The 26,864-nt window shown below is 52.5% G+C and overlaps 4 protein-coding genes across 8 annotated transcripts in view; 2 read left to right on the forward strand and 2 right to left on the reverse strand.

The window, feature by feature from the left end:
* Positions 1-1,282: 1,282 nt before the first annotated feature.
* POLR1C (RNA polymerase I and III subunit C) lies at positions 1,283-4,773 on the reverse strand. 2 transcript variants are annotated; one of them, XM_050973131.1, is made up of 9 exons: positions 4,670-4,773; positions 4,516-4,587; positions 4,120-4,227; positions 3,461-3,593; positions 3,237-3,353; positions 2,880-3,032; positions 2,560-2,709; positions 1,928-2,044; positions 1,283-1,615 (listed from the first exon to the last, which is right to left on the reverse strand). In XM_050973131.1, exons 1-9 carry the CDS (start codon positions 4,736-4,738, stop codon positions 1,497-1,499), a joined length of 1,038 nt encoding a protein of 345 aa, XP_050829088.1. In that variant the 5' UTR covers positions 4,739-4,773; the 3' UTR covers positions 1,283-1,496. The 2 variants fall into 2 exon arrangements, with proteins under 2 accessions (XP_050829088.1, XP_030091685.2); XM_030235825.2 differs by having other exon boundaries at positions 3,237-3,356.
* YIPF3 (Yip1 domain family member 3) lies at positions 4,766-9,998 on the forward strand. Its single transcript, XM_030235826.2, has 9 exons — positions 4,766-4,924; positions 5,004-5,213; positions 5,296-5,402; positions 6,006-6,051; positions 6,332-6,424; positions 6,757-6,888; positions 7,389-7,502; positions 7,970-8,093; positions 9,493-9,998. The coding sequence occupies exons 1-9, from the start codon at positions 4,766-4,768 to the stop codon at positions 9,612-9,614; spliced, it is 1,107 nt and encodes a 368-aa protein (XP_030091686.2). The 3' UTR covers positions 9,615-9,998.
* A 4,777-nt stretch (positions 9,999-14,775) lies between these two features.
* On the forward strand, positions 14,776-20,963 carry LRRC73 (leucine rich repeat containing 73). The gene is made up of 6 exons (XM_009091594.4): positions 14,776-15,121; positions 15,568-15,728; positions 16,771-16,893; positions 18,100-18,200; positions 18,739-18,922; positions 20,522-20,963. Exons 1-6 carry the CDS (start codon positions 14,850-14,852, stop codon positions 20,590-20,592), a joined length of 912 nt encoding a protein of 303 aa, XP_009089842.1. The 5' UTR covers positions 14,776-14,849; the 3' UTR covers positions 20,593-20,963.
* Positions 20,964-22,150: 1,187 nt separating this feature from the next.
* Positions 22,151-26,864, reverse strand: part of TJAP1 (tight junction associated protein 1) — a 40,297-nt gene continuing 35,583 nt past the window's right edge. For all 4 annotated transcript variants that reach the window (XM_050972416.1, XM_050972418.1, XM_050972417.1 and 1 more), the window contains one exon: positions 22,151-26,103. In XM_050972416.1, coding sequence (XP_050828373.1) covers positions 24,787-26,103 — 1,317 coding nt within the window. In that variant the 3' untranslated portion in view covers positions 22,151-24,786. The remainder of the gene's footprint in view (positions 26,104-26,864) is intronic.

The following is a 26,864-nucleotide window of genomic DNA, read 5'->3' on the forward strand; positions in this document are numbered from 1 at the left end:
CATGGTGTCGTGTTTCATTTTTATTCTTTATCTGTTTCAATAAGATCTGAGGCCTCGGGTCTGACCAGACTGCCTGCCTGGAGATTTCTCAGCATTGCTTATTCCAGTTACCAAAAAGGGGGCAACTTTGCTGGTGGTTAGTACACTGTCAGGGAGGGGATGAACTATTCCAGACTATATAGTTAGGCAACTGCTAGTTTATTTTAATTCTAGGTCCCAGCTTACAGCTTGAGGGGTATCTGCTGTCAAAGCAAAACCCTTAGGCTTTTCAGAGGTCTGTCCCATAAGCATGTGAAGCAGTAGCAGAGAGAAGTGGATGATGATAGATTAGATAGATAGATAGATAGATAGATAGATAGATAGATAGATAGATAGATAGATAGATAGATAGATAGATAGATAGATAGATAGATAGATAGATAGATAGATAGATAGATAGATAGATAGATAGATAGATAGATAGAATGTGTGATAGGCATATACAGCATATGCCTGGGTCTGCAGTATGGCACAGGACAGGTTGGGGTTGGAGCCAGGACACCAAGTGTACCACTTCCCTCCAGCAGTTTCACCCTAACAGGATGTTTACGCTTAAGTAATTCTACCCCAGGGAAACAAAACTTTCTTTCTACTTACTTGCTGAGATCTAGCACTATAGTGTGCTTTGACTTCAGCAACTGGGACACACCAATACTCCAAGACATTTTCAACGCTTAACACTCAACCATGTTGCTCAATGCCCCATCTAACCTGGCCTTGAACACTTCCAGGGATGGGGCATTCACAGCTCTGGGCGACCTGTGACAACTTACCTCTACCCTCATTGTAAAAAATACCTAATGCTCAATATAAGTCTGCCTTCTCAAGTTCAAAACTGTTGGCCCTTAGCCTGTCACTACAGATCCTGGTAAAGTCCTTCCCCATGGCCCTTTGATATACTGAAAGGCCAGAATAGGGTCTCCCTGCAGCTTTCTTGTTCTCCAAGCTGAACAATCCCAGCTCTCTGTTTCTTCATAGGAGAGGTGTTCCAGTCCTCTGACAGTACAGCCTTTACCATATTAACTATCCCTGAGCTGGTCTGAAACACCCACAAAACAGCCATACTCTGATAGCAACTCGTTAAACCTCACTGACCTGCTGTGAAGTGCTTTACTAGGCTGCCCTGTCAGTCTTCCTCACTGCATACCATCTAAAATTAATGCTGTTACTCATCTTTAGATATGCTGCCACTTTCTTCTCCGTGTACTATAGTTTCACAATTGTGAATGGCACAGGAAACAGCTTTAAAAAAAAAAAACAAAAAAAACCGCAGCCTTTATTATAGTGCATCTTCACACTGCGTTTCATTACCAACCAAAAAATCCAAAGAGATAGTCCTTGGACTTTTAGCAACCCCCTAACAAGCCTCCTGCCTATGGAAGAGGAATCCCCCTAGAGGCAGGTGCAGGAAGCCCAGAAGAGCAGTGCAGGTTTCTGCTTTCCCAGCTACAGCCTGGTCACTCCATAGAGACAGAGTCCAGCTCATTGAGGAAACGCTGACACTTTCCCATCAGGATCTTGATGGCTTCACTCACCAGCACATCTGGAGGCAAGATACCCGTTGACTCCACGGAAACTGCACAGAGACACAGACACAAGTCAGCACAGCCACGAGGCAGCCTCAGCCTCCATGCACCTGGCTCCATGCTGCTGTCCCTCACTTTCCCTTACACTTCCCAGCAACAGATCTTCACAGCCAGAGAAGCAGCTACCTTTGCCAGCAGGAAGCACCAACAGATTCCATCCCAAAGCTAGTAGTTACCCACTGCATTCTGAATGTATGGATGCTGAGGTTGGGAAGAGACACAGAGCCAGCCACACACAGTTGGCCAGTCACTGCTTGTTCTCACAAACCTTGTCATCACTCTATGGAAAACGGGGCACTTACAGATGTAATGGTTGCGTACTCTTGCCAGGCGCACAAGGTTTTTCAGACCCTCATGTCGGAAAACTTCTCTGCTGAACGTGTCCAGCCGTGCATTGGCTACTCTTGCCACCTTTTTTCCTAAAGGGAAGATGAAACGAGATGGGCAAATTGCAGCAGGTGGGTGCCTTATGGTCACAGCACATGCTTACCTCAAACAGGCACTCCCCCCTCAGCAAAGGCTGGGAGACACCAATATCAAGGATTAGCACATACCCAACATGAAACTCCAACCTGGCAGGAAAACCCAAACACTAAGCCTACATGCACCTCTGGAAGGACACAAGAAGTCTCCACACTCAGCTGCTTTTCCAGCTCACTAGCAAGCTCACTACCCAGTGTCACAACTGAACAGCACTGGAAGCTGCAGTTAGAAGCTGCAGAGCTCTGTGGACAGAGTATCCAATTTCAGGGACATCCCTGTTCATCACCCAACACATCTGCATGTGGCAGCCACTCATCCATAAAACCAGGCTCAGAAGAGCATGAGCCATTGATCAGCAAGGCAACATCACAATGTGGTTTTGTCTCTGCAATCCAATCGGTCTCTACTAAAGCCTGCAAGGAACAAGGCACTTAGCACAGGAAAAAAGTACCGTTGATATTCTGGATCTCAATGACTCCAGGGGAAAAGCACTTCTGCAATGTCTCAGCTGCCTCATCCTCAATAGGCTGCAGGAGAGTAATGTCAGGAAGCAGTCGATAGCTGGCTGTGGCCACAGGAGAAAACTTGGCATGATCCTTACCTGTATGAAGAGTTAAGAGTCAAGGATGAGAGAAGGCCTCAGGGAACAAGGATGCTGGGGCCTACAGTTCCAGGGGAAAAGCCAGTTCTCCACCCTTCCCCACCACACTGCAGTGCCCTAGTCCAAGCACTCACATTCCTTGTCCTACTGCCCCAGGAGCCAGGACTCACCTATACCCTTGACACAGTGCATAAGCACATCTATCTCCTGTCCGGGTCGCAACAGTGCAATGAGGATGTCGTCGTGAACAGGTCGGAAGTCAGCATCTGGAAAAAGGTCTGTCTGATTCCCCAAGGGCACCCACGTCATGTGTTTACTGTACACTGCAAAGAGAAGCCACAAGCATCAGCCAGCTACTGCCTCAAAGCAGGTCACTCACTTGTACAGGACTGAAGATAGCAAAAAGTAAGTTTAGCAGAATGGAATCAAATCTCCCTGTGAGCACATAAAGTTGAGAAAACAGCCCAAGTCCTGTCTTCCAAGACCAAAAAGAAAAAACCAGCACCTATTTTTAGGAGCACTCTCACCTTTATGATTGAAATATAGTTCATCGGGATCAGATGATTCCTTGGCAGCCTGAGGGTTTCGTTTGCATTTGATTTTCAGCTGAAACTGCAGAGTATCAATTTCAGTGCCTTCCTGATCTCCTGGGAAGAAGCATATGAAATCACACTTCTGCTCAGTTTACACAACCCTGATTTCCTACTTCAAGAGAAACCTTCAATATTTCTACTGTATTGAAGATTCTCACCTTGGTTTCTGTACTCAAAGAGCCGAGGGTCAGCTCGGATAGGGATGAGGCCCAACCGATGAGCCAGAATTTCATCCTGCACAATGGATGTGTTGTTGTACACAAAGACCTTCTCTACAGCCATCGTTGGCACCTCAGAGAGACAAGAGATCAAGTCAGCCTAAGACAATAGCTGAACTACAGGCCAAGAGATCATCCAGCTCAAGTGTACCTCCTCTCCCACAAATAACTGCCGTGCAGACTATTTTGAGTGGTATTTCTGCCAAATCAGGATATGCAATATACCCTTAGAGTCCATCTATTCCCATCCCCATTTTTTTACACAATCAATCAAAAGAGGTGAAGGGCAGGAAAAAAGGCTTTGGGGCATCCTCAACCTTTTAGTACTTGGCAGCATTATGTGGCTTCTGTTGGGTCGGCAACACAGCTGTGTCGAAAAGGCTGACCTGCAGACACTACCAACAGCACCTAGGACCAGTAAGAGGTATCGCCCATGCTGCTAAAGCCCTAATTCTCTTTAAGCTCCTGGCACAGATGTGGAACGAGTGTGTGCTTCTCTTTCAAAACCCGCAGCTGTCCGCAAGGGCTGGCAAAGCTGAACATTCCATGCTCCCTGTCAAGCAAGTCGTAGGCGGGTATCCCGAGGTGAGCACCGGTACCTCGGCGAGCAGGATGCGGCGAAAGGCGTTGGCGATGGCGGCGTCGATGCCCACCATGTCGAACTCCAGGGTGTCCTCTTCCTCACGGATCACGTCCACGCGGAACGCCTGCGGGAGCCGTCCACCGCGGGTCAGCCGGCCGCAGGGCCCGGCCCCGCACATCCACAAACAGCCCCGGCCGCAGGGCCCGGCCCCGCACATCCACACAGACAGCCCCGGCCGCGGGGCCCGTCCCCGCACACCCACAGACAGCCCCGGCCGCGGGGCCCGTCCCCGCACACCCACAGACAGCCCCGGCCGCGGGGCCCGTCCCCGCACACCCACAGACAGCCCCGGCCGCGGGGCCCGTCCCCGCACACCCACAGACAGCCGCGGCCACCGGCGCCGCTCACCCACCTCCTCGAAGCGCCGCTGGTCCCAGGCGTCCTCGTAGCCGGGGTAGTTCCCGGGGAAGTCGGTGGTGTGGACCTGCGAGAACAGCGCACAGGCGGGGCCGTGAGGGGCTGCGGGCGCCGGCCGCCGCCCGTCCCGTCCCGCCGGGCTCGCTCACGTTGCGGACGCCGAACTCGCCGAGCACCACGCGGTCCCGCATCTCGTCCGTGGCCCGCCGGGCCGCCATGAGGGCGATGGGCGGCGCTCCCGGGCCATGCCCGCGGCTCCGCGGCCGCCGTCATATCCGGCTCCCGCCCATCCGGGCCAGCGCGGCGGGGCCGGGACGGGCACCATGGCCGCGCCGGGGGCGGCGGGCGGCGGCAGAAGCGGTGCCCCCGCTGCCGAATGGGGCGGCTTCGAGGACAACATGCAGGTGGGGCCGGGCCGGGAGCGGCGGCGGGGCGGCGGGGCCGGGCCGAGCGGGTGCTGACACCGTGTCTGCCCCGGCGCAGGGTGGCGGCTCCGCCGTCATCGACATGGAGAACATGGACGACACGTCGGGCTCCAGCTTCGAGGACATGGGGGAGATGCACCAGCGCATGAAGGAGGAGGAGGAGGAGGAGGAGGCGGAGGGCGAGGCGGGCGCCGGCGAGGAGGAGGACGGGGAGTTCCTGGGCATGAAGGGGCTGCGGGGGCAGCTGGGCCGGCAGGTCGCTGACCAGGTGAGCGCTGTCCCCCGGCCGGCCCCGGCCCCGGGGTCCCTGCCTGCCCGCCCGGCCGCTGCCCTCTCCCTTCTCTCCGCAGATGTGGCAGGTGGGGAAGAGACAAGCCTCCAGGGCCTTCAGCCTCTACGCCAACATCGACATCCTCCGGCCCTACTTCGATGTGGAGCCCGTCCAAGTGCGAGCCAGGTGGGCAGCCCCGGCGCGGGGAGGCAGCGGCTCCGTGCCTGCGGGAGTCTGGCTGTCAGCTCCGAGCCAGCAAGCAGCAGTGGGCTGGCAGCCCTGCAGGAAGACTCACATATGGGCAAACACATTGTGCGTTGTCCTGCTCGCCTTAGTGATGTCCTGTGGTTGGGCTGGCAGCCCTGTCACCAGGCATTGCTGCTCAGGGCAGGAGAAGGGGCTGTTTTTGTACTTGGCTTCCTTATGTGCCTTCTTTTGGGTTTGCAACACAGTTGTGTCCAACAAGGCAAAGTCTTGTGAGCCTTTATGAGGAAAGTTACCTTTCCTTCCTGCTGTTCTGTCAATGATCTCTCATCCCTGAGTGGGTTCCTAAACATTTTCGTTGAATCTGCCCCTCCTCAGCAAAGTTAGCTCACTGATGGTAAGGTTTTCTTTCTTTAGTGACCTTGACTCACTCTTTAGAAAGAATCCTCTGTCCCTCAAGGCCTGTCAACACAATAGCAAGCACTGGTAATGGGTATATGGTATCTTATACTTATGAAGCATTTTGTTAACTATCCTGTTGTTCTTCCTGCTCCTGTTGTCATTCCCTATTTTCCTGTGATGCAGACTGCTGGAGTCCATGATTCCTGTGAAGATGATTAATTTCCCACAGGTGAGTTCCCTTTTGCTGAATCAGACTCCATGGCCAAGTGGCTTGTAAAACTTGCCATAATCCGTGTTATTAAGGACTGAGTTTGTTAGGTGTTCTTCTCCCTGAAAATGTTGGTAACTCCTTTCCATGGTTGTTCCAAACCTCAGTATGCTGTCTCCTGACCTCAGGTGATAACCTGGGTGATAAACTCCATCCAGTGCACTTCTCACATCGCCTGTGGTGGGGACCCTGATATTCAGGCGCTCTAACCAAACTTTCCCTCACCTGTCTCCTCTTGTAGAAGATTGCAGGCGAGCTGTATGGACCCCTCATGCTGGTTTTCACATTGGTGGCCATTCTTTTGCATGGAATGAAGACCTCAGACACCATCATTGTACGTCGAGTTTCAGTGATAAGTGGTGGTTTCACTGGGCTCTGGGTCGCTGTACTGACACTAGAAAAGGAGAGGAAACCTATAACTGAATAAGCATCTTGCTGAAAAGCAGATTGATTTGAGGATATTGGTTTGGGGGTGGGAGGAAAGATGTACCAGAAATTCTTGACACTGCTGCTGGGAGAGCTTGGAGTGTAGGCCCTGTGGCCCCCTGTATGCTGCTGGCCACCTATTTGATAATTCCAACAAAGTGTCTGGGACTCTCAGGGGTTAATTTGGGTGCTGGCAAGTCAATCCTTTAAGTTCTCTTCATCCTGACACTGTCTCCACAGAGGGAAGGCACGCTGATGGGCACAGCCATTGGCACCTGCTTTGGTTACTGGCTGGGCGTCTCATCTTTCATGTATTTCCTGGCATATCTGTGCAATGCCCAGATCACGATGGTGCAGATGCTGTCACTGTTGGTATGTACTCATGGAGCTGCCCTATGATGCACATTGGCTGTATGGTGTTCCAGAACAAGCTTTTCACAAAGAACAGGAAAAGTCTTTGTAAACTGCTGGTAACTGGGACAAGCTGGAATTCTAGGATGTTCTTCTGATCTGCCCCATCCCAGGCACAGCAATAGTACAAAGAAGCAGTTCTTTCGTGCAGGTCTCCTGCTTTGCACTTCCTGATTTGAGAACCTGGTGGTAAAAAGCCTGGAGACTTCAATTTCTCTGGGGTTGGAGGATCTTTCCTTTGTTTCCCACGTTGTCGCAATCTCTGACATGCCTGTGAATCCTTCAGACAGATTTATCTGTGTGTGGGCTGCTGTTGTTCTGGTTGACTGTTGGGCAGTGAATGAGTGGTTTGTGAGGCTTTGCCATGGTGAAGTGTTGCAGGAATAGGCTGTTGGTGCTCTTCATCAATGGCCCTTTGTGTGGGACTGGTGCTTGTAACATGGACATTTTTGTTTTGTCAGGGCTACGGTCTTTTCGGACACTGCATCACTCTCTTTGTCACCTATAACATCCACTTCCACTCCCTCTTCTATATCTTCTGGTTGGTCGTTGGTGGACTCTCTACACTACGAATGGTAAGGGACAGGCAGCCTGGGGTCCTCCTCCCTGGGACAGAAAAAGGGAGGGAAGTGGTGTTTGCTTTCTGTTCCTTGGCCTGGTGCTTCATTTCACAGCCAGTCGAACTGTTGTGGAAAAGATTATGCTCCTGTGTAATTTGGCCACCTGTATGTGGAGGTGCTGCTTGGATTAATATCCTCACCCATTCTAATAGCTGCAGGATGTTCATTTACTCCCTTACAGCCCTTGCTGCTGTGGAGAGCCATGCCTGAGCATCCTGAACTCTTGGAAAGACTGGGGAAGGTTCACCTACACAAAATGGTGCCAAATTACTCCAAATTTGTTGGTGAAAACTGTGAAAAAGACTTAGTGCGGTGTTCCTTCAGATTCTCACTGCCTGACCTGTTCTTCCATGTGTTCCTGACTGCCGTGCCAGAGGCTCAGGTAGCAGGTGCCCTGTCTCTGATCACCTCCTGTCCTCTAGGTTGCTGTGTTGGTGTCACGCACCGTGGGACATACCCAGCGGCTCATCCTGTGTGGGACTCTTGCTGCTCTGCATATGCTTTTCCTCCTCTATCTGCACTTTGCTTATCACAAGGTGGTGGAAGGTAAGCAGGAAAGATACAAAGACATCCTGTTAGATCTGGGGGAAGAGAAGTTGTTTTTTCTCTCTCTGAAAGGATGGATAGTTGAATCTGTCCTTAGGGCATCTGCACCAGTTTTCAACTCTAAAATCATTACCACTAACTTTTTAGAAGAAGCTCTTCAAACAGGGCAGCAGGTGAACATTGGGGTAGTTACTGTGCACTGAGTTTTAGCACTTAAGACCCAGTTTGTGAGGCAGGACCCTAATTATTTCCCCACAAGTGAAGTGTGACAGCACTGAATGTTCTTGCATGCAGATGTCCAGCCCCTTCCTAAATATTGTTGAAGTCAGGTTGCTTTTCTCTTATCAAGAAATGTGTCATAAGTGTTTTTCCTTCTTTGTGTAACATCTTTTTGTATCTTGTGTTGTATAGCAGAGATAGCAGAAGCTGTATCTTCCCCAGCTACTAGTGTTAACCAGGCCATGCACGTTCACATCCTCCTTCTATCTCTTCTTCTTTTCTCCTAACAAAGTCTCAACCTCCTTAAAAAAACAGCAAAGCAAAATTCTTCTCCCACCCCATCTCTAGAGAGTTTCCAGATTCCTAAATATCCCTAAATATGCAATTCTGCAAGTCTCCTCAATGAGTTTAGGCAGCCAGACCCATTTGTGATATTTCTGATAAATCTGCATAATTAGCTTAATAGCATTACAAGTCCTTTTGGATATAAATCTTGTCTTTCCTGAATCTGTTCTTATGGCAAAGGTTCTGATTTGCAGCTTTTTGGCAGATTAAATAGAATAAAATACACTCCAAGCAATTTTCCTCAAAGCACTCCAAAACTGATTATCAGTCTTAAGAGGGTAATTGACAGAGACGTGAGGACAATTGCATTGGTCTGTGTATTTCCTGCCAAGCATGGTCTGTTTGCATTGCAGTGACAAAAATTCCACATTGCAGCACAGCTGCAGCTACTGATGTGAGTCTGCAAGTGTATCTCAGGATGAAAGTGAGTCTTGGTCTAAGAGTGAGATCTGTGCTGGGATAGAGTAGAAACAGGATTTTATCAATTTCCCTCAGCAGAGCAACATCTCTGGCAGTTCCTGCATTCAGGTCAAATGGCAGGGAACTGGATCTGGCACCCTCAAAGCAAAAGGGTCTGTGTTCCTTTTGGGAACATGCAGTTTTCTGCCCCGAGCACAAGCTCTGATGTGTACCCTGTGGTCTCTGAATGGGAGTGTTTACTCCTGTTCAGTCTTTGGGGCTAGATGTCTCCTCCCATTGTGCGCAAGAGCTTTTCCTGTTCTGGGCCTTGCCACCCTCAACCACTACCTGGACAGAGAGAAAAGCAAGAAGAAATGTGCCATCTGCTATCATCTGAACTAACTCTTGCCTCTCCCCCCTTTTTTCTGTTCTCCAGGTATCCTGGACACATTGGAAGGACCCAACATGCCGCCCTTCCAGAGAGTTGCCCGAGACATTCCAGTTGTTTCCAATGCTGTACTGAACACAACAGCCAAAGCCATTGCATTGACCCTCTAGTTTTACAGACTTGGACTTGCTTCCTTCACTACTTTTGGGGCTGCACAGGGCCACAGTAATGTGCTGCCTGTTGCAGGACAGAACAGCAAGAAGACAACTTGGTTTTGTTTTCCTGGACCTGTCCTCTGTGTTACGGTTTTGGGCAGCTGAGTGGACTCAGCAGAGGTGAGTCACACCTCAGTGACTCAGAAGAGCTGTCTGTACTCTTCCCCCATCCAGGTGTGGGCTATCTTGAGTAGAGTGGTTCTGTTGCCTGCATGTTTAGCTGGGATTTCCCAGCACAGTTTGTTCCTTAGCCCTCTTTCCGCTTGCTGATGTAACTCCAGGAGTATCTGCCCTGTTCCTGTCCTGAAGAGGGAAGAATTAAATTGATGTTGGTGCTGAGTGATGTCTTATGCTTGAGCCTGCCTGTCTAATGGGAGCATGGTGTTTGGGTCTCTGCGCCTTCATCTGTCCTGTCCTAGACTCAAAGCAGGATTTTTTGCAATTTTCTGCCATCCTTCAAACGTTCTGTGATACATGTCCTGTTTTGGGCACCTTTTTCAAAGGCATAGTAGTTCAAAAGGCACAGGAACTTCACTTTCTCTGGTGATTTTCAGGAACAGCACAGTGTTTAACCACATGCTCTTTCTTGTCATGTTCCCTATTGATCCCCCTCTCTTCACTTGGTCCAAGCTGCTATCTCACTTCAGCATCCCTTCTGCTCTGTGTGTCAGGAATGTATCTGTCCCCATGCTTTCACTGTACCTTTTGTTCCTGCCACCCTTCTGCCCATGTTGCTCTGTGGGACATGCAGGGCAGCATGTTTGTGCATGGTTTTCAGTGGATATTTCTATTAGGAGGCCAGTTCAGCCCACCCTTGTGCTGCTGGTCCTCTTGTCTCCCAGGAATGGGACTGTCACCTCTGGGCAGGAGTGGCATTCTGTTCCCCAGACACCCATTCTGCTGTGTGCTGCCTGGCTTTTCAAGCTGAGTCTAGGCTTTTGTTTGAAAGTACTCTTGGGGCCTTGAGGGTCTCTGGCAAGCCTTTCTCTGGTGTTTCCCTTTAACAAAGGGAGAAATAGCAGAGTGTGTCTTGGAAATAGAGTGGCCATATTAATCTCCAGTGTACTGATGCAGGAAATCTCCAGTAAGGATGGGTAAGCAAGGCAGCCTAGTCTAGGCTTACCTGCACTGCAGTAACTCACAACTGAGTAGTTCAGCCTTCCCTCACTGCTCGAACTTCTGTTGGTCTGCTTTAATCTTTTCTCTCTCTGTGGTTCTGGATGTCTGGGGGAGAGGAGCCACCCCTCAGAGAAGGTCATCTTTAAACTCAGGCAGGAAAAAATCCCCAGGATATGGCCCTTTCTTGGTGTGCCCACAAGTGCACAAGGCAGTATGTCAGAACTGCACTCTTTGGTCCCTTGTTGATATTAATGGGAGAGGATGCAGCTGTAGTGGCATTCAGACTAGTGCCAAGGTGCAATGAAAGAGGGGAAGATAGTGCCAGCTACTGTAATCAGGTTTTTCATCTGCTTCAGTTGAAAAAAATGTCACTGGACAGGACTTGATTATTTTCAGTCACAGACCTACTTTCCACTATTTGCTTATTCCCACATTCATAATTTGTTACCCTTTCAAGAGAAAAAAGCTTCTCTGCTAACAATCACATGTGTAACAGAAAGGTTCCCTCACTTCTTCTCCCCTCCTGACTCCTTTCCTTGGGAAACATTTTGGCTGAAGAACAGCATTCAGAGCAAGCTACTTGGGGGAATTGTTAATTATTTTGGCTAGTAGTCTCCATGGGGCTTTTTGGACCAATTGAACCACTTTAGGCTCCTAGAATTTCTATTACTTCAAAACTTGACAAAATGGAAATGATAGTTTGTAATGCTGCTTCTGGTACTTCCCTCTTTATATCTCCATGGGAGGTCTGTTTCTAATTCCAAGTTCTTGCCCTGGCAGCCTAGAAAGGATCTCTTTCTATTGGTACAAACTCTGGAAGTACTGACGGGAGGAAGGAAAGGAGAAGGAGACAATTGTCACTGGAGTAAGTTCAGCTGAGAAGAAAAAAATCATTCTGCACCAAACTTGTACCATTGCTGATTTATGACACAATTGGAGAACAGCTGTGCTCCCTCCTGCACTGAGCCACTCAGCTGAACCGGAGGGGTGAAGCTGTGCCCTGTGTTTTCACTCAAAGCACAGAGGAGAGCAGTGAGCAAACTCCTCATGCTTCCCCTGAGCAGCTTGTATGTTGTGTCAGCTGGGAACATGATCAGGGTGACAACCAACCACCCTCTTGGAACCTGTGGGGCTTGCTCTGCTCCAGTTCTTCAGCCCTGAGTAATTCTTTGTGCAGCAGCAGCTGGAAGCTGAACTGTTTTTTACTGCCAGAAATTCAGTACTCGGCTGAGAGCGTCAGCATTGCCTTTCACTGACAGAGAAGGACATGTTTTTTTCAGAGAAATGCATGCATGCTGCAGTTCCAGGGAGCATGCTGAGCACGCAGGCTTAATGAAGTCCTTGTGGGAGGGCATCTCAGTGCTTACTCAAGTCCTCTAGTTAGCAGAACAAGCCTTACAACCCTATCGTGCAATACTATCTCTTTGTTTTCTGCCACAGCTCTTGCAGCAATTCTCAATTTTCACCCTTCTCCCTTGCAGCAAATCTGAAATAACCCACTCATTGTTTCCCCCTTTTGAGTACAGGTAGCTCTGTGTAAGCCCCTCTTTATTAAATACGGAACAAACATACAAAGCTGTCAGATTAGAAAGAGAAAGCTGTATATTAAAGCTGAAAATTAATATTAAAACATCTATGACCTCCTCCTATGCAGTACCTAAGTGTCCAACTCTTCTTACAGTCTATCCTTTTTGCAATAGCGGTCACCTTAGTTGTGACCATTGTGACCATTTTGGGTTACAGGTATCCTCTTTCTTCTCCCATTTGTTTCCTGTGTCTACTCTCACTGTAGTTGCTGTTCATCCACTGTTTTTCTCTGTTTATGTGTTAACTCTCAATGGCATCACTCTTTCTGCCCCGAGTCGGTAGGCAAAAAATGACCTTCCTCATACCTGCTGGCTAACTGCACTTGACAAGGAAGAAATACCTAGTTCTACAGAAAATAGCATTGCCAAAATCCCCTCTGCATCGTCCTGCATTAGGTTTGGTGAGCCAAAGCTTTGGACCGTTAGCTCCCATGCCACTTTTTCAATTAATTGAGCATAAAGTAGGTGGGATACTTGTCTCCTCAATGTGCTCTGGCTCCTGACAACAGGCAGTGAAGAGGCACTAGAGCATCTTCATCAATGTTTCAGGACTGCTGCTGCAATGGAAGTGGGACATGTCCCAAGGGCTCCCCTCCAAGCACCTCTCTAATAATAGTCTGTTTAAAAAAGCGTGAGTTGAGTAGTGCCTGGAGGTAATTGAGAGGTGAGTCTGAGTGTAGCCTTCTAGTTGACCTGCATGCAGTAGCAGCAGCAGGGATTTTCTTTGCAACCCCCTGCCTATAACTCTGAAACCCAGTCTTCTGTCCCTCACCATCCTGCAATATGTAGGATCGCATACTCACCTGTGTCTTTTAATGTGACCTTAGAGATGAGCTGCTGCTTTTATGAAAGCCACGGTACCACAGCTGTACCACGTCTGGATGCTTGCAGCTGCTGCTTGTATTGCAGCACAGATGAATTGCAAGGTCAGTGCTCTGTTCGTGGTGTATCTTGCAGAACAGTATCAAGGTCATGCATCTCTGTGCAACAGGGAAAGAAAGAGGAGGCTGTGTAGGTACTCTAAAGAACAGCAATGGATTGCTCAAAGGGCGTGGTGATACCCACATTGGGAGTTTAAGCCAAAGTCTTAAAGCTGCTGCTCCCCTTACTTACGCAGGACCTAACATGCATCCTCTGCTCAGGTGATCTGCTCCTCCATTTCAATGGAGGAGAAGTGCTCCATATCCCCCTCCACACCCTATTTTTCTCTTCCCTTTCTATCCCCTCTCCTGGGCCCTGGCCTGCAAACCAAGCAGAGGAGCCTGGTTTTGTCCCAGTGTTACCCACTGGGCTGGAATTCATTTGAGCACTGCTATATGCAGCAGCCAGATTAGTTACGTGCAGAAAGCTGCCTACTTAGGCGGTTTAACCTAATTTCCACATCACTGCCTTCCTTTTTCAGCTCAGTGAAGTTGAAAACGCAGGGGCCCTGCTTCCTATTTCTCTCCAAGTACAGGATTACTCAATGGGGAGAGAGGGGACAAATCCCTGTGATCCATACCTGTGAATTAGCAGGAGGTGGGGTGTGCCCCATATAGCTCAGGTCAGGCTGAGGGCAGAGGCTGTGTCCTCAGGGACAAGGAAGTTTGTGGCCCTTCCCCAGCCCTCCAACTTTCACCTCCAGGCAGCTGCCTCCAAGCACTGGCTCTTGCATGCTTCGGGCCATGAGGAGCAGATCAAACTGACCTCACTATTAAGTCACGGGTCGAGGATTCAGGTTTACTGAGTTTAAGTCTTAAAATCAACTGAAGCCATGGAACACCACAGTTTCTCGGACCAAGCACCCAGAGTGCACCATGGCCCAATGGCTTGGGCCCCTTTCCCCAGGTGGGAGCAGGGCTGGCACGGAGAGCCTTTCCCAGGTGCTTCTTACACCCTCCCTCCCCTCCTGCATCCCCAGTGTCGGAGACCCAGCCCGGCCGGCCCCGGGCCTGCCATCTCCTCAGGGCAGCGGGCAGGTGCCAGCGGGCGCTGCCGTCGCCCCTCGAGGGCTTTGAGTGGCGTCGGGGCCCAAGGTACCGAGCGGGATGCCGGGGTGGGATGAGGGATGCCGGACCCCCCTCCACGCCTGCTCCGTTGCGCGGGGAGGCGCCGGCCGGGCGGGGAGGAGGGCTCGGAGCGGCGGCCGGGGGAAGGCGGGGCGGCCCGCCAGGTGCGGGCGGAGCGGGGCGGGGACCCGCGGCGCTGCCCGGCCCCCGCCCGGCGCTGCGGGGCGGCGCGACCCTGCGTCCCGGTGCGGATCAACCCCCGCCGATGGCTGCCCTGGGTCACACCGCCCCGCCGGGCGGAGCGGGGCTGCCCGGCGGCCGCCGGTGAGGCAGTGCGGTGCCGCCCCCGGGGCCGCGGTGGGCCGGGCCGGGACTGCCCGGCAGCGGCGGCGGCGGCAGCGGCGGCGCCCGCCCCGGCCCGCAGCGCGCAGCGCGGCTCTCCCCCGGCGCCCGGGCTGCGCGGCCCCGGGATCGGCGGCGCTTCGAGCCGGGGGAAGATGCTGCCGGGATCTATCCAGATCTCCGGGGAGACGCTGTCGGGGGCGGAGATCCGAGACATCTGCGAGAGCCTGCGGGAGAACTCGGTGCGGCTGCTGTCGCTGCGGGGCTGCCAGCTCTCCGAGCGGGACTTCGGGCACGTCTGCCGCGGGGTGGCCGAGTCCCGCTCCCTCGCCCAGCTCAACCTCAACCTGGGCATCGTCTCCAACATCAACCGCGTCAAGCAGCTGGCCGAGGCCCTGAAGACGAACCGCTCCGTTCAGTCCCTCTTGTGAGTACAGTGCGGTGGGGGCTGCTGAGGACGTCCCGGTCCTCTCCAGGGCGGGGACGGCTCTTTCGGGGGACTATCAGCTCGGGGCCAGTCCCTGAATTTGAGTCTTGTCGGAGGGAAAATGCCCTTGATGCTGCGGAGGATAAGCCCCTGCCCATCACCTGGCTGGGAGGGAGCCACCTCCGCCCCCGCTGGCTGGGCACGGCCCTGCCTCTCAGTCTCAGTCCTCCAGCCCCGATGGTGGGGCTGCACCCCTCGTCCCGGCCGGGAGAGGAGGGCCGCCGTAGCGGCCAACAGACCCTAGCAACAGAGGCTTTCCAAAGCTTTTTGCCCACTTGGGCTTAGTATTTGTCATCCACCTCATTTTGTCTGCTTCTTCCTCCCTGTCAGGTTAGTTAGCCCCCAGGAAGAAGGCTCCGTAGTAATTTTCCCTTTTACCTGCACAGCCTCCATGGGAGTCCCCTGACAGATGCAGGCTTGGCCCTCCTCAACCCTGCTCTCTCCATCCACCCCTCGCTGGTGGCTCTGGATCTAGGAGACTGCATGCTGGGTGATGAAGGCATCAACCTTATCTGTGGGCTCCTGCCGCCTGATGGGGCCAAGTCTGGTAAGCACCAGGGGCTGTGGGCTGCTCAATGACGGTGGAGCTTTCACATAGATCAGATGTATGCAGCACTAAATCCTCTGCCCTGGAGGAGGCAGGCTCTATGGCTTGCCAGGGCTAAGGATTTCTTTCCCCTAACTTAAGAAAAGCAGATAAGCCAAGCAATAGACGAGTGGTTCCCTTGGGCAGGTTTGGGCTTTCTGCTACTGATCTGTCCTACTGGCAGTTTGGAGCTCAGGGACTAACAGGTTGCTTCTGGTTCATGTCAGCAGCATTTGAAACTGGAGGAGAGGACAGCTTGGACTTGGAATTTATTATTTTGCATTTGTGTGTTGATATTCACAGTAGATAAATATACTATGTGCCCCTACCTCAGCACTTAGCTTTATTATCAGTACCTGGGAGTTGTCCTTGCTTGTGGTGCACTCCATGAGTGTGTAGTTCATGGTCACAGCCTTCGTGCCAAGACTCAGGTCTTTGCAGAGAATGATCTCTGGTGGTAAGAGGCCAGTGACCCACTCAAGCTGAGAGGTGGCATGTGCTGAGGTAATACCACTCCTTCCTTCTGACTCTCAAAGTGCTTTCCACCTTTTCCCAGCACCTCCTCCTCTGTGTGTGCACAATGCCACTGATGCTGTTATCTCTGCTGGCCACCCCTCTCAGGTGCAGGCTTCAGAGCCTACTGTCCCTGTTATCCTCTCTCGAGCCTGTCACCTCATGCCACCTTCTTTGCCCAGTCAGTTGTCTCACACACCCCTTGGTTTCCATTGTGTTTTCCATTGTGCTTGCTATTTAGGGTAAGCAGGATGGAGGTTGGGAGGGCAGATAAATGGGACAATTGCAGCACGGTTAAATGAAGGGCCACAGCTGAAGGCAATGAAATATTTTACTGATCACTGAAATGTCATGACAGTTGTCAGAGCAAACCAAGCCCTTAAACCCTACAGGGGACACAACCCAAAGCTGTTCTGGTGAGCTGAACAAGTCCTCCTGTGACTGCTTTGGGAACCCTAAGGCTCTGGTTTGGCTTCTCTCTCTTCTCCAGGCCTCAAAGAGCTAACACTGAGCGCCAACCCAGGCATCACAAGTAAAGGCTGGGGACGCCTAGCCATTGCAGTGGCTCACAGCTCACAGCTCCGTGTGCTGAACCTGGACTACAACCCCCTAGGTAAGCTGGGGGCCGGGAAGGAGGAGCACTCCTGCCTCTCAGCGTTTGTGTGACCTGCACCAGTGGGGGGCCAGGGACCAAGCTCTGGAAAGGCGGTAGAGCATCAACAGCAGGATGGGGCAGTTCCTTGCATAGGTGCCCTCTGTTCCCCAGCAGCAAGTTCACCCTGCCAGGCACCTTCAGCTCTAGGAGAAGCCACAGTCACTGCTCTGCTTGTGTGAGGTGGCCACATGCCCTGCAGGGAGGTGCAGAAAGGAGGCTGTGCCTTGCCCACTCCACCGCCTTTGTCGTCACGTTTGACCCTCCATGTCTCCCTTTTTCCTGAAGCCCTGGGCACTGAAGCTGGCTTGGCAGATGCAGTATGTCCCCGCGCTCCCCCCTTCATCTTCCTGGGGGAGCAGAGAGGAGGAGGAGGAGAGCCTGGCACTCGTTGCCATAGAAACAAACTCTCTCCTGCTCTGCTGCAAGGTGGTGAGGAGGAGATCGGGCCATGCCTGAGCATCAGGATGACACTCCCCTCCTCAACCTGTCTGCCAGCAGAGCCTCCCCCAGGCCTTCTTCTCTGACCAGGTACCTCCTCTTGGACAGGAAAAGCCCCAGGTGTTACTTGACAGCAGGCTGGGTTTTGTTCCAAGAGAAGGTGTCACGGTTGTATGGCATCTTGACACTCGAAAGAGAATGTCAGAACACATTCTGGAGTCTTGTCTCTTCACCAACATCAATCTTCAATGCTCCTCATCCTGCTGCATCCCCCATCAAAGTCTACTCCCTTTCCAGGGAGGCAGTCTGCCAGCTGGTGCGGAGTCCTCTGTCTGACTCCAGCCTTTCCCTAGACTGAAGTATTCAGCTCCTATTCTGTGTCTGGGATGCCCTTACAGGGACTGTTAAAGGCCCTTGCCTCCTTGAGTAGGAAGGACATTTGGGAAGATATGGTTCTTTGGGGAATAAAACCAATCTCACAGTGTTCCTTTGTGTTCCCCCGATAATCAGTGACTGCTCCCATAACCACAAAATGGTGCACCTTTCCTTGTCTCTTTTCTCAGTTAACAGCTTTTTTGCCACCACGAGGTAACAGATTTGGAAGGTTGTCTGATGGCAGAAATACTCAGAGGGTGTTCCCATGGCAGCCTCAGGCACATGAGGGCATGTGGCATTACATGAGGGAAGGCAGGCTCTGCTGACAGCCCTGCTGTGCTCCTCCCACAGGTGACCAGGTAGCCGGGATGCTTGCTGTCGCTGTGGCCTCCAGTCGAACCCTTGAAGTGCTGGACTTGGAGGGAACAGGACTTACCAACCAGTCAGCTCAGGTGAGTAATTCACAATTACTCTGCAGCATCACTGACACCTCAAGGGCCCAGGTCTGGGGCGTCTGCAGAGGCCCCAGGACCCACACCTGCCTCCAACCACACGCTGGAGTCCACATGCACCCCCTTCCCTTCCTGCACCCAGGGGGGTTCTTGCTTCCCCCTGGTGGTTTTCTTGGAAGAAATGAGGTTGTATTTTTGGCTGAGAATCAGAACTAAATCTCTGTGGACAAACACAGGCCGAGGCTCAGTGGCACACTCTCCTCTCAGATCTCCAGCTTCTAGTAGTAAGAGGGAATAGACCTGGATATGTGACAGCAACAGTGTAGAGCAGTCCCTTCTTCTTTAGATAGAGCCAGAAAATCCAAACTGGCCTCTTCCCACAGGAAGATGGGAAGTCTTCAGTCTCTGGTAAAGCCTGATGAAGGGAGGTCAAGGGAAGGTAGAAGTAAGGACAGGAGGGCTGGAGTTCGCAGGGAGACAAAGCACTGACACTCCTTCTGCTCAGCTTGTCAGCCTGTTTATCTTACTCTCGCCCTAGACCTTGCTGGACATGGTAGAGAATTACCCCACAGCCCTACGGACACTCATCCTGGCAGAGAACAACATTAGTCCTGAGCTGCAGCAGCAGATCTCTGATCTTCTCTCAGAGGGTGAGGAAGAGGAGGAGACAGAGGTCCATGAAGTCACAGCCAGGGAGAAGAACCCCTGGATCTGCCAGAACAGTAAGAGCTCTGGGAGTTGGGCTGGGGGGCAGGAGCTGAGAGGCTCCTGGGGTATCTCGGGTGTTTCCAGTGGCACTGGCCTCTTGCAGTGGGGTTGGTGAATGTGCCTGTCCCTTTTCCCCGTGAACTGGAATGCATACAACCCCCATGGAATGCATACAACCTCCATGGAACACATATACCTCCTGTCATGACCTTCATGTTAAACAGCGTTGGGCTGTGCCTCTCTTGGAAAGGCAGCCTCCAAGGACAATGCGGCTGCTGCAAAGAGTGGAAACGGTACCTCTGAGGCTTTTTCCTGATGCTGCAGAACGAAATCTGAAAGTCTTAAAACTCAAGGGCAGGAATATTAAAGATCTTGGGAGCCTTTGCCAGATATCCTAGCCAAAACTTGTGTCATTCCTCACTGCTTCCAGAACCTCTTTGCAATCCGCACAGCATCAGCTGTTCCTATCTCTACGTCCCAAACATGCGAGGGGTTAGCCAGGTGCCACTGTCTGTTGCTTGTAATGGAAAAAAGGTGTATTACAGAGATAGCAGTAGCCTGTTCTGTGTAGTTTGCATATATGATATTGTATTTTGTCATGCCTACCTTGTGATCCAGCTGGTTTGAGGGTTTGCTTTTTTAACCTTCATTTGTCCTTCACCCCTCACAATTCTCATATCAGACTACCAGTAGACAAGCACAACCAATCCTTGAGCCTCAAAACATCTGGATCCTCATCTATTAAACCCAGAAAAATAATTTAGTGACAGTTTGGCCAAGTTTTGGATCTTGCTTCCAGAAATTGATTCCTGAAATAGAGATTCCCCTGCAATAGTTTTGAATGTGCAGGACTGCTACTAGAGATCTCCTCCCTCCCACCAAGGAAAAAAACAGGGTTTTTTTTTTTCAGTTTCAAAAGGCTTCTGGATGGGAAACTGGTACCCTGCTAAGTTTCTTACTTGCTATTCAGGCCCATTCTCCTTGCAGTTGATTCACTTGCTGTGGGGAGAGTCGCAGTGTTCCTGGCTGTGGCTTTGAGCCATGGCAGAGCCAGCAAGCTGCCCTCACCTCCCAGAAGCAGGCAGAGGAGGGCTGCACAAACCCTCCATTCATGCAGTGCAGAAAGTCAGTATTTCCAGGCCTCTGTGCTGTAACATGGCTGATTGCCCACAGCATTCCCTGCTCTTGGGAAGGCAACATCACCACCCTGTGTGGCATGGGCTGGCTTGCAGCCTGAAGCAAGCCTGCCCCACCTGGACACTCTCTACTGAGAAACACTCGATGAGTGCAGATTTAAAGGCCTGTGCAGGGCTGGGTAAGGGCACGGCTGGGCTAGTGCAACCAGGATCACCTGCATGTTGGGGGTACTCAGACCTGATGTTCTTCTGGCCTTTTGCTGCTGTCTGTGCTTTCTCCCCCTCCCCAAAAATCGATTCTGTTCTGCTGTGTAGCCAGAGCAGGCCTAGCTCCCACCTAATCTTCCACTTCTCTCAGGAGTTTTCTTCCCACCCTGCTGTGTTCTAATTCCTCATCCTCACCTCTGGATCTGGAGCACAGCCCTGCGCTTTCCGGCAGCCTGAACGGCTCATGGTTCTCTCCCTCTCTCCACACAGATTCCAGCTCCCAGATGGTCCTGATGACATCAGGCCTCGGTGACAGCCTCTTAGCAGAAACAGAAATGTAGCTGGGCTACCCTGCCTGCTTCTGCCTAGGAGAGAGAGCCCTGTGCACCGCCAGCCCCAGCCTCGGTTGGGCTCCCCAGCCCTCTTGTCACACACCTCACCTCCTGCCGATGCCTCCCTCGGCTCTGAGCGCAGCAGCCTGCTCCGAGCGAATCTCTACACACGTCTCTGTGTCCTCACACGCCTCGTCGGCCGCTTGTGATTGTCCCCGTCGCCGCACGTGTAGCTCACGCCGCCCTGCCATCCCCACTCCCGGCTGTGCCCGCAGGGTGCAAGCTGTATTTATTCGGATGTGTATAAGAGATGTCCTTTCTATCGCTTGTACTGCTGTCGCGGTGAGACTTTTATAAAGGTCACAGATGTGGTGGCACCACTCGGCAGCGTCTGCCTCTGCCACTGTTCGACCCCGGGCAGATACGGGCAGGGATCAGCTGGTATGGGCAGAGAGCGGCAGGGACGGGCAGGGTCTGGGACGTGCCGACAGGGACCGGCAGGGACGGGCAGGTGCCCGGCGGGGGCAGGCCCGGCCAGGCCAGGAGCCGCGGGCCTGAAGCGCCGGCAGGGGGCGCCAGACCCTCGCCCGCCGCCTCACGGCTCTGCCGCGCCTCCCCGACCCGGTCCCGGCCCTGGGGACAGGTCGGTGACAGCCCAATGTTCTGTCCCCCGGGCCCTCCTTCGGGCCAGGAGGAAGCGGGCTGGGCTAATCTAGCTCTGCGGGGAGCTTGACACCAGCCGTGCACACCCTGGTGAAGGCTTCAGCCCGCAGCAGCAACCGTGCGTTTCACTGCCTGTGCTTTGCCAGGCGTCCCTTGCTGACAAGGAAGATCGTGTTTCAAGGCTCAGATTAGGCTAGAAGATTAAATTGTGGCAGCAGCTGCTACTCAAGGGAACAAGGAATAAAATCATTAATTACGGGGACAAAGAAACAAGACACTCTTTCTAGTGTTAGGCCTGCATGTAGCCAGCTCAGAAAGGCACAGGCAGCCTAACTTGGGAGAGGGAGGAAAATTGATCACAGCCTTGTGACTGCTGCAGCATCCTTCAACGTGAAAAGGAAACACTTCCCATTGTCTGTATCAGCATCCTTCAGGAACTCTCTGCCTCATGTTTGGAGGGCTTCCTGACTGGGGTATGTCCAGTCACCCCCCATCCTCCCTCCTCACACAAAATACTGAATCTAGAATGATAAACCTCTTAGGAATCCCAGCGAGGGGGTATGGTACGTGGTTTCTGAAGTGAAGTGGCACTCTCAGATGACTCCAAAAAACCCAAGAGCTATAAAAAGGATTAGCTACACCTTATTCTACACTAGATGGGAATGTGGAGGTACAGCCAGAAAAATATGTGAAATGGGGTCGGCAGAATCTTACAAGTGACACTGAGGGGTGCCTACAGCATCAGCTCACAGGATTTGTCTCCCTGGACGAGACAATGGGTGGCACACACAGTTCAACAAACTTAGGACACTGCACCATGAGTAGCTAGCTCTACATCTTCACATGCTCAGGATCATTCCAGTCCAGGTCTTAGTCAGTATCAAGTATAATATATCTACTGCCATCTACTTTTAAAATAGTTTATTTCTGGTCTTAAAATATACATCAGTTTGAAAATCTCAGAAAAAAACACATTAGTTACAGATTAACAGTCTGGAGTTGGGACACTGGAACTCAGATGGGCTCAAGGCCCCAGAGCCAATACTGCTGGAGGTGGGCAGGAGTGCAGAGGACACAATGCCCACAAGTCAAGAGAGGATTCTGCCGCTGCTTGAAGGCCACTAGTCCCCCTCAACTTCTGCCAGCATCCTAATACTGCAAAGCACAAGTGTCTGGTGAGGTGGTGGGCATACCTTTGCCACCCCTCCACTGTTTTGCTTTTCAGTCTATCTTGACCAAAAGCAGAGCAAAGCCAGCTCTGTTCAGCATCATCAGCACCAGCTACCTCAGCAAGAGTTTTGTCCACTGGCCAGCATGCCAGGATTCAGGAGAGATGGAGCTGAGCCCTGGGGGGCAATGCCTCCCCCACTGCAGGCCACCAGCAGCCTCAGAGCAGCTCACTCAGCGAGCAGCCAACCCCAGGTGACATCTGTGAGGCAGGATCTGGCAGCTGCTGCAGATGCAAACCCTCAGCAGTGCTGCAGAAGAACAAAAGAAATGCAGCAGTGGAGTGGCTGATGGCAGCAAACACAAGGACAACCCCCCGCCCCTCCACAACTGGGATGGGGAGATAAACACTGCAGGTTCAGAGGAGGCTCCCACTCTCAGCCTGTTTGCACAGCGAAACACTGCAGTGAAATACTGAGTCCCACCTCCCCACTAGAGGGTGGCATCCAACTCTACAACTGTTCCAGGTGGGAAACAAGGTCAGTGTGTAGGCAGCAACTCTGCCCAGGGTACATAAAACAACATACACAGCTTGCCAGAGAGGCGTGCAGCTCCCCTTCACTGGCCCTGGAGCCTCTAGGCTCAAGCTGAAGCCCTGGCTGGCCCCAGCTACAAGCTGCAAGCCCTTTACAGAGACAGGGGTTAGGGGAGGGGAGCAGGCCCCCCAGACAGCACTTGGCTGCAAATCTCGATGCAAGCATATGCACAGATGCTCCCTCCTGGAGAGAAGGATGCTCTACTCCAGCCCAATGAAGAGCCCGCGTGGTGTAGGGTGAGAGGACAACACAAACCCAACTCAAAAACAAGACAGCAGGCTGAGGGCGGGTTTGAACAGGCTACGGTGAAGGGACTGGGCTGTTCTCTGCCCTGCACTCTCATGGAAGCCAAGAAACACCAAACAGACAAGGGCACAGGACAAAATTAAAACAGGAGGCCTGGGCTTTGTAAGCCCTCAAAAAAATACCTACATCTACAGACCTCTCCCCTTCCCTCCCCCCCAACAAGACACTGAGCACACAAGACTGAGAAGAAAAGTCACACAATATCACACTACGCTAGGAAAAACACACAGAGAGCCCTACCCAGGAAGGGAGGCCCCAGAGAGGCACCAGAGCCTGGAGCCCCTCAGAGAAGGGGACGTGCAAGGAGACCCTGGTGAAGGTCTGCTGCTGAGCCATGAGGTAGTGCATCTGCAGGGAGCAGCTCCTCAGCACGCTGCCCTCGCATCCCTGCTGGCCCTGCACCAAGCCCTTCCCAGAAAAGCCCGGCAGCATCCTTCACACCTTGCCTGCCTGGGGCAAAACCTTGTTCTTAAATCTGAAGGGGTTTCTGCAGGCTGGAGGCCAGGATCAGAGGCAAGTGCAGCTCTGATAGCTGAGACTCCTCAACACACCCTCAGTGCAGGCATCAGACCGGCTGCCAACGGCTGTGTCTGTTTACGTGGGGTGGGGGAAAGAAAAAACAATACACCCCAAAACCAAAGGCTTGGAAAGAAGAAAGAAGCCCACCCAAGAGCAAAGCATCAGCACCATTCAAACAAAACAACAGCACAGAGAACAGGGGAAGAGGTGTGAGGGAGGAGACACACAAATACAAACCCCAGAGCCCAGCAAGCACTGCCTCCCCATGTCCCACACCACAGCACCAGCCCCTGTGCATTGCTTCAGTGGGGACCAGGCGCTGAGCCCAACCATGGAGACACGTGACAGCGACCTGCAGAGGCAGATTGTGAAGACTCACCCAGTGGGGGGCTGGGGAAAACAAAACCCAGGAGGAAGATGAGACACCAGCATCCCAGCTCATCCCCACGGCACACAGCCATCTGCTGGGAGAGCCCTCGTGCCCCACTCACAGCCTCTGGGGCTCCCAGGGAATCAGACACCACCACACAGGCACTCTGCCCTGTTGGCACAAGTTAAAAGAGAGCAGAGCAGCTGCGGGGAAACAAGAGAGCACCCAGGGCCTCAGGTACCTGAGTGGGAAGGGGGATGAGAGCAAAAAGAGGCACAGGCACCAGGACAAGAGGTACCAAGAACTAGCTCTGGTACAGGCACCAGTGTGAGGCTGTGAAGAGAGCTGTGAGTGTGTCAGGGCAGTGGGTGTGCTTCTGCACACTGTGTGTGCTTGTACTGAGGGTCTGAGGTACCAGGGAAGGGATATCCCAGCTCTTCCAGGTAGCAAAAGAAGAGAATAAATATAAAACCTCAGAGCAGATTTCCCCCAGGAGGAGGGTACTAAGGGAGGCTTCTCCCTCAGGTGGACTGATGGGGGCATCCCACAGCTCTGTTAAGCATGGCTGCTTCTTGCTCTGCCTCAGCTGAGAAGGTTGCCCTGTTCCTGGGCTTGTGTCAGACTGTCTTTGCGATGTAAGTGGTGCACCCCCATCCTCTTGGGGCTGCGGTGCGGCCGACTGAAAGGAGGCTTGACCCTGCCTTCTCTGCTTTCCTCTTGGACACCTCCTTGGCTGCTCTCCTTGTTTCCCTGGAGCAGCATTTCTCTCTCCTCAGCTGGGCTTTCAGGCAAGCCAAGGTCTACATAGTCCTTGTGCTTCTCTGGTGAGGGGCTTTCAGGCTCAGCAGTGCCTCCACCGCTTTCAAGCAACAGCTTTTGGGCTTCATCCTGGGAGAAATCTGTACCATAGTCTGAGGAGAAATGGCTCCTGCGGGCTCTGGACTCGGTGCTGTCTGTGTCCACGCTTGAGTCCCGGCTCACGGTCCAGCTGCAGCTCTGCGCAGACTCCTCACCATCTGAGTAAGCTGAGGCCGCTCTACCCAGCTCCTGCATGGAGCGGCTGAACCTCTTCTGGAGCTCGGGGGCTGTATCACGGCTGAAAGCCGTGCGGTTCATCAGCACTCGCTCTGAGGTGGGGGGTGCCTTATCCACAAACATACGCTGCCAGTTAGCCAGCAGGTCCTCCTCAGAGCTGGCAGAGCTGGCAAAGGCGCTCGGGATTTGGGGAGGGCTGCTGAATGGGCTGCTCTGGGAAGAGCCGTGAGCCCTGGCTGCTTTAGGGGACTGCTGACAGGAACAGCTGGAGGCTGAACGGTGCCCTTCTGAAGCAGGGCTGCTGGGGAGTGTCCGGTGCCTGTCGCAGCTCTCATCTTCGCTCTGTACCAGGCTGAGGGAGATGGCCTGGCGTGTAGCATACGTACAGTTGGGCAGGGGGCTGTTCTTTGGGATCCTTACCTTGTCCTCAGAGAACTCAATCACTTTGCGCCCTGGGTACATAGGATGGGGAGGTGAGGGAGTAGGGTATGGGCTTAGCTTCTCAAAGGCAGGCACCTCCTCAGGCACACTTTCCACACTACTCTGTGGCTTGCAGCCACCATTCTGCTGTTTCCCCACATCTCCTCCCTCCTTCCCCATCTGCCCTGCACTGTTGCAGGCATCAGGAAGGGCTCCGCTCATGTCCACATGCACAAAGACATCTTCAGCCATGGGACAGCTGCCACTGCTAGACTTGGCTGAATTCAGAACCAGAGATTCTGGTTTCTCCAAGACTCTGGCGATGACTGAGGTGGGCACAACATCAGATGGAGCCAAGGTGTGGGCTGCCTCTTGGCCAGGGCCTGCAGACTCCTGCGCACTGTGCAAATGCTTATTCACCATGTCCTGCAGTTCATAGGGAAGCTAGAGAGAAGGGAAAGGACATTAGAAGGGGGCTGCCATGCAAGTAATTTAGTTTCATATAATCTACCTTTTCTAACCAACCTACATGTGTATTTTGTAGTCATTATCTTGACCCTAACATTCACCTACCTTGCCTTCAGAAGGGTATCTTTCTTCAAAGCAAACCTGTCCAATGAGTGACTAACAAGGCTCTCTAGCTGTCACAGCAGTTATGCTTCTAGGCCATGGTTCACAGGCCCCATGTGGCAAAGCAAACAGGTAAAGACTGCACATGGGCTCAGTCTCACATGCCTGAGCACAGAGCACAGAGAAAAGGCCCAGCCAACAGATGCTAGGAAGGGGTCTATTGATCTGTGGAAAATCAGCTGGTGGTTGCACTGAAGTGACTGTACAGCCCTCACTGCTGAGATCCACAGTGCTCCCTGAATGCATAATTGCAGCCATGCTGCCTTGGCAGCCTGCCCGCAGACCAGAATCGATGTCTTCCTGTGTTCCTACCAATTCTAACACGTCACCCTGCTTCCTCACTCTCTCCATTTCAGAGAGACAAACATAGGGCTTATTACCAAAGTTGTCGGACTGGGGTCTCACCAGGGGGTAAGCACTACCCCTCATCCTGCAAATGGGCACTACTGCTCTCCCCACTACCCTGCCAAGCTGCCCTCATCTGGGTCACCACAGGCAAGTGAAGCACGTAGAGCATAGGCCCCCAAGCCACTCAGTGGCACAGTGAGGTCTGTCCCATCACAGCCAGAAGGAAA

Source organism: Serinus canaria, chromosome 3 (assembly GCF_022539315.1).
Source record: "Serinus canaria isolate serCan28SL12 chromosome 3, serCan2020, whole genome shotgun sequence".
Classification (NCBI taxonomy): Eukaryota; Metazoa; Chordata; class Aves; order Passeriformes; family Fringillidae; genus Serinus; species Serinus canaria.

Excerpts from the sequence above, each read along its gene's own strand:
- POLR1C (XM_030235825.2), bottom strand. The coding sequence starts at position 4,738 with ATGGCGGCCCGGCGGGCCACGGACGAGATGCGGGACCGCGTGGTGCTC. Across the intron at positions 4,588-4,669 it reads GCGAGTTCGGCGTCCGCAAC|GTCCACACCACCGACTTCCC; the intron begins GTGAGCGAGCCC and ends CTGTTCTCGCAG. Across the intron at positions 3,033-3,236 it reads ACTATATTTCAATCATAAAG|TGTACAGTAAACACATGACG; the intron begins GTGAGAGTGCTC and ends TTCTCTTTGCAG.
- YIPF3 (XM_030235826.2), top strand. The coding sequence starts at position 4,766 with ATGCCCGCGGCTCCGCGGCCGCCGTCATATCCGGCTCCCGCCCATCCG. Across the intron at positions 5,214-5,295 it reads GCCGGCAGGTCGCTGACCAG|ATGTGGCAGGTGGGGAAGAG; the intron begins GTGAGCGCTGTC and ends TTCTCTCCGCAG. Across the intron at positions 6,889-7,388 it reads TGCAGATGCTGTCACTGTTG|GGCTACGGTCTTTTCGGACA; the intron begins GTATGTACTCAT and ends TTGTTTTGTCAG.
- LRRC73 (XM_009091594.4), top strand. The coding sequence starts at position 14,850 with ATGCTGCCGGGATCTATCCAGATCTCCGGGGAGACGCTGTCGGGGGCG. Across the intron at positions 15,122-15,567 it reads CGCTCCGTTCAGTCCCTCTT|CCTCCATGGGAGTCCCCTGA; the intron begins GTGAGTACAGTG and ends TTACCTGCACAG. Across the intron at positions 18,201-18,738 it reads TTACCAACCAGTCAGCTCAG|ACCTTGCTGGACATGGTAGA; the intron begins GTGAGTAATTCA and ends CTCTCGCCCTAG.